Here is an 8,678-nt window from a genome sequence, read left to right on the forward strand (position 1 = left end):
TTCCATTAATTTTATGTACAGTGTTGTTTTGTGAGAATATAATTATGTAATAAGAATGAAACAATTTATTGATAGTTAATGTCCATGTCACACGAAAGCAGTGATTCCTAATCTTTTTTGTATAAAGCAGACTGAAAATGGCCCCTCATATTATTATTTTTGAGAAGTTATCTTTAATCGATACATTTTTTTAAATCTGAATAGTTTAAGAAATGTTTGTCTTTTCAACAAAATTTACTCTTGTAGAAAGTTGTATTTTTCGCATTTCTACAACTTGCCTACCTAGACACCTGAAAAGGACGTCACTGGCAGTGGAGTTAATAAATAATAATTAACTAATAAAAATAATATTATTTTTTTTTACACTTGGGATTTCTTAGGCATATTAACGTTTAATATATATAATAAAGTTTAGTTTATTACTGTTAAGATTATAGATATTTATTGTGGAAGCTTTTGCTAATTCTCAAAGACCAGGTTGGGAATCACCGGCGTAGAGATACCATATCCGTGGACCCGCTTACATAAAATATATATATGTTATTTTTCAAAAAAAAAGATACTGTATCACAAAGACTGAATGAGTAATTATGATAAATATTATTATACAGGTATATATATTTATGTAGACAAAGAATATTAAATGTGATTTTCCTATGCATAAAACCAAATAAAAATTTATGACAAAATCATTGACAAACTATGTTAGAAAAATGTATGTTTTATGAATGTTGTCTGATGTTTTTACATGTAACATAAAGTTGCATTCTTATTAAATATATTTCAATAAAACCATATTATCATGTCATTTGCGGAAGTTTTATTTTTATTTTAATAACTGTATCGTGGATGACTATTATAGATACAAATACCGTTTACATTATTGAACCTGATCGAATAATTTGAATTACACAAAAACAAAACCATCTTTTTAACCTTTTCTATGCAAGCAAGTTAAACACAGCATGTGTATGCACTACGCAGTAGTCAAGGCCGAGTGTCTTGGATGACCTATAATATTGAACGCACAGAGACATCTTTAGAAATGATAATAACAAACTTGCCATGAGAGAAAATGAAAAAATATCAGTGTTACAGTGATTTAAATAAAGGCTTCGTTTTATTTGCAGCCTGCCGGGTACCGCCATAGTAATATGTACTTTGCAGCATAGAAAAGGTTTGAATCTAAAAATATACATGACTGCCATAAGTGAAATAGCACAAATAAAAGTGTGAATTTATCGATGTTCTTATTCTAGCAGTATTTTTTACAGTAACACAAATTTAGCACCTTTGCCTATTAGATGATGGTATGACATGATAAACAGAAGATGGTATGTTTTTTTATATTTAAAATTTTATTAGAACCAAGTAAAACATATGAAACATGGTTGTTACAGTCTTTGATATGACAAAAAATTATTTATAAGAAATATATTAAAGCAACCCTCACTATGGTGAAATTAATAAATTTAAATGGTGCACTATACTATTAGATTATTAAAATCCATCGACTCTGGGCGTAACAAATTTCTCATCTCCCTTCAGAATTCCGGCGCTTATTTGACGATTTCTCTCAGTTCGCATCGCCTGAAAATGACAAAAAAAGTATCTCCGTTTATTTAACATTTCAACCTGTGATGTCTCATGAAAGAAATAAAATAAAACATTGCCGAAAGGCAATCGATGACTTGTAGACTATTGATCGAGATCACTTAAACTTTTCGTGGTCAATCGTAGGTCCTAGGTCTAATTACACTAGAAGAATATCAGATTCGACAACCCACAACGATCATCACCCTTAAATAACAATTTGGTTGGTAGCTGAACGATTCAGCTCGATCGTGTTGATGGTTGATTCGATTGGTCCGTAACTAGGGTGGCCAGATTTATGGAATGTGAATGTGGGACACTTTTAGTAGGAACCATTTTTGCGAAATTATAATAATTGGCATCTATCTCTGTGCATAACATAAAAACTGCATTTTTTCAATGGATTCAATATTTTACTTTACGGTAGGTATTAAGATTTTTTTTAGTTCTTCAACTTAATTTTGCAATAATTGTGGAACCCAGAAATATGTTTTAATAAATGATTATTGCAATCTGCACACAGAAATATTTGGTGATATTGAATAAGTATATAACTATGAATTCAAAAATTAATATGTTGTCCTCTTTAATAATTAATATTCGTTGTATAAAATAATTATTATTAGATTTTAAAGTTGCCACAACAGTTGAAGTTGACGAAATAGACGTTGTTGACATATAGCAATCTACGCACACATATCCACATATTTTGAAATAATCATTATCATAATCAGCTTCGGTCGATCCACTGCTGGATGAAGGCCTCCACTATCTCCCTCCTCACTTCTTGGTCCCTAGCTATTAGCAATTTAGCATTTGATTATTTGTTATATATTGTGTTATTTACTAAAAAAATTTGTGTTATAAAATAAAATGAAAAAGCCGGTAATAAAAGGTAAATGTCGTGAATTTATTATAAAACTATGTGATTACTTTCAAAATGAGAAATATAATAGTGGATCAATGTGTGCGACGTCGTGGCAGAAGCTGACGGCCATTATTCGTATTGCATTGTAAAGGAGAATTAATATAGAAGTAGCACAGCAGGTAATAAAAATTATCAACACCGAATAAAACAAAGAAACGGCTCAAACCAATAACAGAAATTTTCAGTCCAATGCTTACGTCACCATATTTCTGATTATTATATTCTTTTCATCAAATCGTTAACTTAAAAAATCTGATTTATTTTATGGCCAATATTTTTATCTATGAGTTCTCCTTAAAAAAATGGATTCAGTGGTCAGAAATGGGATAAAAGAAAAATAATTATGGAAAGAAAAGCAATTCAGATGGCAAGATGTGTCTTTTTAAAGCAAGTAAAGGTTCTTGATTTCAAAAGATACATATTCATCCATGAAACTTGCCTCAATGCCAACAACAGTTTCAAAATTTCGGACTAATGACATGAAAGAGATGTCCATAATGAAAAGGGCAAAACGATTAAATATTATAAAAAAAACCTTAATACTCCTAACATATAATATTATATTTGGATATTTCCTAATACCGGTTAGTAATTAAGGAAAATTTAATATATATTATACATTAAATGACTTTCAATAAAATCTTAACAAGCAAAAGTCATTATAGGTGAATAGACATTATTGACTCAATAAAAAAAAAAATCAAAAGCAAATAGCATACAAGCAAAAGTCACTATACTATGGATGGTGAGTTTTACTGATCCTTCTTTTGGCTAACATTTTTCAGATTATTAACAAGCAAAAGTCACCAAACCATAATTGAGCTACCTTGCCTAAAACCTTCCAGATGTTTTAATTAGCATCAAAAAGTAAAAATACCTGAAAGAAATTATTAAGAAGACATGAAAAAATAATTGAATGTAGATAAAACCTTAAAAACATTAAAATCTGATTTTTCCTGCATTTTCAAACTTTCAAATTGCGATATCTCAAAACTATGTTTTTAGGGTTGGTGACTTTTGCCTGAACGGTGACGATTTATATATTGACCATGATTGATCCTAATAAGATCATAAAAGGGACTCCACGGAGGTTTGTATCAAAATTTCTGTTAAATTTTGTTTTTACAAGAAATGGATGTTAGCCACTTGCTCACCTATTAGGTTCATACTCCAACTCAAACACAAATTGAAAAACAATAATATGTGTATTTGCTAGACCCAGGATTCGAACCTGGGACCCATGACATTATAGGCCGATGCTTAAGCCGCTTGGCCAGTGTGGGCGTTAAAATTAATACTATTATTTAAAATACAAAATCTGATTGCCAAAAATTAACACAATTTAGAAAGCACTTTTATCGCAATTAGATTAGTTGGTACAGCACATATCACAGCACAAATCCCGCTGGGCGTCGTACTCTTTCAAAAAATATTTTTCCAGTGGTTATATATTTCTCTGAGGTGATTTCAAATTACGTACATACATATATTAGGTGGAATGGCACAGACTGCTCGACATAATGTCATAAGATAATGCGATTGAACTTAATTGGGCACATATTAAAGGATTTGCAGCAAGACATAATACAGAACCACTGTTTAATGCACATAAAATGTCTAGAGTATTGAAGAAAAATTATTAAAAATATAACATCCGAAAATCGAAAATCAGTTGTGGCATACACAAAAAAACTTAACCTCAGTGGCTGTAAATAAAGATACTAACTGTGAATAAATAAATTCTACATTTAATATGTAAATAAGAACTGATTATAAATAGTATATATCAGGGATGGCGAACTTATGGCACGCATGATTTTGCATGGTACGCGAATGTTTGTTACGTCGATGAGAAAAAAATAGATATAATTTAAATAATATTTTCTTTTACAAAAAAGTTTTACAAATTCTTAAATATACTTATATTATATGATATTAAAATGAGTGTTTTCTTCGGTTTTTAATAATATTTTTAACAATAATATTTATCAACCGATGCGCAAACGGAAACGACGAAATTTATGTATAAATGACAGATCGCATTGTATAAAAAATAACAGGCAGATACTCTTCAAGAATAAGCATTATAATTAGTTTAAATTGCATATAATATCGGTCTTTAGGTTTTATGCGTCACACATAATAATATTATAGCACTGACCTCATCAGGCGGCGAGGGAAGCCGCATCACAGAGAGGATGCCTCATCAGATCCGAGCATTTTTGGCTACAATTTGTGCGCAAAGAACCAAACTAAGGAAATATTATAGTAATACTCAAGAACTCAATTTCTTATAATTTTTTAACTTTTTTAATAGAATTCTTACAACAATTTTTTTCCTGTTCGAACTACTCGGAAAACTGCTCGGCACGTCAGACAGTCAAAAAATAATATTTGGGAAATTTTGGCATGCGTACGTAAAAAAGTTCGCCAGCCCTGGTATATATTATACTACATTCAAATCTGTGAAAACAATGATAACGAAAACATCTATAAATAATAAAATACTATTTAAAAGTGATCTAAATTATAGTATCTTCTTTTTTACATCCGTACAATGTTATGTCACACAATCCGTAGAAAGAAAGCGAAAATAGTGTTTGTTTTCACGGAGTGATAAGCTCTGCTGTGAACAGTAGATGTCAACAGTAAGTTGATGAGGATACCGCTCTATACTACCAAAAAAATACTGACCATGTATCTCTTAAATTGCATCCTTTTATACATGCATTCGTTAAAATCTCTGAGTAAATCAGCGCATTTCACTTTCCCGATGTCAACTCCGTAAGCTTCCAAGCAATCCATGGCATTCATTTCCATTTGTGCGCACTGCCCGAAGAGTTGATGATTAAATAAACCCCCAGTTAAATCGGTTAAAGGGCTTTTGAAGAAAGGTGAAAGTTGGTCTGTCGCCATGACGCTGAAACGTAAGAAAGCATATCATTAATTCTTACCTTCAAGCAAAACGACGCATAGACATCTCGTCGCTATAGGATTGGTTTGTCGAATATCCGTTTTTGTCGAAATCCACCTTAATGCAGAATAATTTTTTGTATCTTAATGGACCAGAACCATCCTTTTCTTTTAATTACATCGCAATGAATACAGCACTCATATGCTGTAAAAACAACAATTTAAATACCTCCATGTATTTAAATATAGGATAATGAAATTTGTTTTTTGTCTCCTGAACATGTGACATTTGGTCTATTCGACAAACCAATCCTACAGCGACGATCTAGTAACTAAGGTAGGAAAACATCTTCTTGGCTACGTGTTAAAACTGTGAGTAAACTGTGCCCCGCCCATTTTTAACCGCACTTCCATTATAAACTAACAAGCTCCTCCCATTTAGTAAACAACAGCGCCTAGAAGCGTAGCCAAGAAGATGTTTTCGCACAGTAGGTACTTTATTCAGTGATTATTTAAAAAAAAAAAAATGTATTTCAAGCAGAATTTCTTGTTGCGATACGAAAGAGAACCGGTGAATCCATCATCAACAACAATAAATATTCCGAGAGATCAAAAAACATATTATCAAAAGGTAAAGTATTGTCAGATTCATTTTATTTAAATTTAAAGGTTAGTTACGTAAACGTCAGATATATGAGGAAACAAAAACATTGAAGAGTGAATAGAAATGGAAACTAAACTATGCTACACGTATATTTAATTTTTATATAGTAAATTAATTCAATGTCATAAAATAATTACATTTCAGCGGTTGAACAAAGTATCAGCTAATATTATATTATCGTTTCAAAAATCGACGATCGCCGAGAAAATTGTTGTTTTGATTTGACGTAACTACTGGTGTTGTCATATGTTAATTTAAAAATGTCACTAGGCTGCAGTGTTACCATCTTTTTGTAAGCTGAATAGCTGAATACAGTACAAAAGCGTTATTAAGTTCGTATCATTGAACCTGAATTGGACGAATCAAATGGCACCATTTGATTTATTTGATTTGGAACCGTTTGGTAGAATGTCCACGGAAACGCTTTTCTGACAACTAATTAGTGTTGCCAGTACTTAAAATTAATTCACAACATATCAGTCTCTAAAACAGAAACATATTTATTGAAACGTCAACTTGTTATGAAATTCTAACCTCCTATTGTGGTCTACAATAATACAAATTTAACAAACTGTCGTATTCATTCATTTTAAATGTACAAAATATAAAGAATGCCTCATGAATAGGTAGCCATTTAGTTAATTTAAAAGATTTATAGGTATGACGAGTTTTTAAAAATTACTTTTGATTAAAGCTTTTCATAATAATTGACCACTTGTTCATGTCGACAGTATGATAATGTGACTTAGACGACAATCGAACATATTATATTGATAAAATTCGTTAGCTAATATAAAGATCATTCCGAGTTGATTTAACACAGTTTGCAAAATGAAAATAAATTCTTGGTCTGACATAATAATTATAGTAATGATATTATATCGAACTCTTTGCATAGAAAATATTTGCTGAATTTTGAGATAATAAAACCAAAAGCGGCGTCATGTTCGCGTATGGTTACTTATGAATAATATGTATTGATTATTAATCTATAATATACATAATTCAAGTGAACTCCTATGGTGTAAATGTCTAACATATTAATATGAACACCTCACGATATATAAATGCCGAATAATGCTTATCAACACTTTGACAGATTGCCATTAGTCTATGGATCGTCCGAATTGGTTTGACGTTTCATGTCAAACCATTTCTGATGGTCCGAGAACGGTTTGATTTTCAATGATACACTGAACCAAACGTCAAATCTCAAACCATTTCCGGTCAACTTTCTACTCATACAATTTGTATGTATATTGTCTATGGTTTAATTTGATTTGTTTCGTTCAGGTTGAAAGAAACGAACGAAACATGATGAGTTGCACAATATATCTATTAAATTCGTTTAAATCTACACAAGTTATAGATGAGTACAATATTTTTTAAAAGAACCTATAAGAATACCTATGCTTTTTTAGAAATTTTACAATTGTCCAAAGTCCTTAAGTGTGCATTCACTAGGCGGCTTACCCTATATTTATATAAAAATATATAATTATTTGAATCTGAAAGTAGGTACCTAATTGGCTATTATGCCAAAATATTGTTTAAAATCATTAAAGCTATTTTTCTTAGCGTTTGTAGGTATTCAGTAACGATTAATTAGTTACAACAGTATATTGATACGTGAAAACTACTTTTTCCTTAGTGCAAATCGATCATTTGACAGTAGTTGTAGTTGATTTGTGAATATCATCACTTCCGATGTGACGAACATCTTTTTACAGCGCTTTGTGAAAACAGTCTATTCAATTGTGCGAATATATTATATCCCCCTTAAAATTATTGTATGTACTATAATTATAGTACGGTTGGCATCACTGCATAGGCTGCTGAGTTAGTGTTGCCATCTTTTCAAAGTTATAGTATTTATTTGCGGAAAAAATATAGTATTCGTTGACATCAGCTGTTGAAAATGTAGGGTAGTTTTTTATTTGTAGGTACCTCTTCCGACCAAAAATGCTTATCGAAGAATAATTCAAGATAGTTCATTTTAAACCAAAGTTAAGGGATTTTTTTACGTTTTTCGAGCAATTTTTTCCAAGTTCTCCAAATCTTCTTATATTGCGAAATTATAGATTATTAATTATATAACTTTGCACCAATTTGTCGAACGGAAATCTCGAAATTTTAGTACTTTTTACATATTTTTTCCGATATTCAAAATTTTACTATTTTGGGCGTACTATACCTGTAATACATCGTGCATAGTACGCGGACCAAAATTATAGTACAAATACTATGCTTATTATAGTACGGTTATCAACACTGATGCGGACGAGATTTAGGTAGTTCCCAGAAGCGACTGTGGAGTGGACGCTTGGCTGTGGAAGACTTGATATGAAAGTCGCAGTATACCAATATTTTTTTAAATAACGTTTCAAAAAAAACTATAAGTAGGTACCTAGGTAGTTCAAGTACACATCGAAATCTTTTTCGAGTGTAGTGAAAATGAAAAACCGGTGATCTCTCTATTATTTGAACACACACAGTCAATTAGTCTATGGTTGTTGGTATCGGTAATCGGTTTCATTTTGTGTTGCAATGTTGGAAGCCTTTATTCAACATTCTGAAGTT

The 8,678-nt window shown here is 31.0% G+C and overlaps 1 protein-coding gene across 1 annotated transcript; it reads right to left on the reverse strand.

Annotated features, from left to right (window-relative positions):
- Positions 1 to 797: 797 nt before the first annotated feature.
- ND-15 (NADH dehydrogenase (ubiquinone) 15 kDa subunit) lies at positions 798 to 6,321 on the reverse strand. Its single transcript, XM_085943495.1, has 3 exons — positions 6,236 to 6,321; positions 5,216 to 5,441; positions 798 to 1,590 (listed from the first exon to the last, which is right to left on the reverse strand). The coding sequence occupies exons 2-3, from the start codon at positions 5,435 to 5,437 to the stop codon at positions 1,501 to 1,503; spliced, it is 312 nt and encodes a 103-aa protein (XP_085799621.1). The 5' UTR covers positions 5,438 to 5,441; positions 6,236 to 6,321; the 3' UTR covers positions 798 to 1,500.
- Between the last annotated feature and the right edge of the window lie 2,357 nt (positions 6,322 to 8,678).

Source organism: Rhyacophila brunnea, unplaced genomic scaffold, assembly GCF_057557595.1.
Source record: "Rhyacophila brunnea isolate RB1 unplaced genomic scaffold, BYU_Rbru_1.0 scaffold_16, whole genome shotgun sequence".
Taxonomy (NCBI): domain Eukaryota; kingdom Metazoa; phylum Arthropoda; class Insecta; order Trichoptera; family Rhyacophilidae; genus Rhyacophila; species Rhyacophila brunnea.

Bases quoted from the DNA above. Each gene is read 5' to 3' on its own strand.
- ND-15 (XM_085943495.1), bottom strand. From the start codon at position 5,437: ATGGCGACAGACCAACTTTCACCTTTCTTCAAAAGCCCTTTAACCGAT. The intron at 1,591-5,215 runs GTCAGTATTTTT...TGTCATTTTCAG, and splicing joins TGCAATTTAAGAGATACATG to GCGATGCGAACTGAGAGAAA.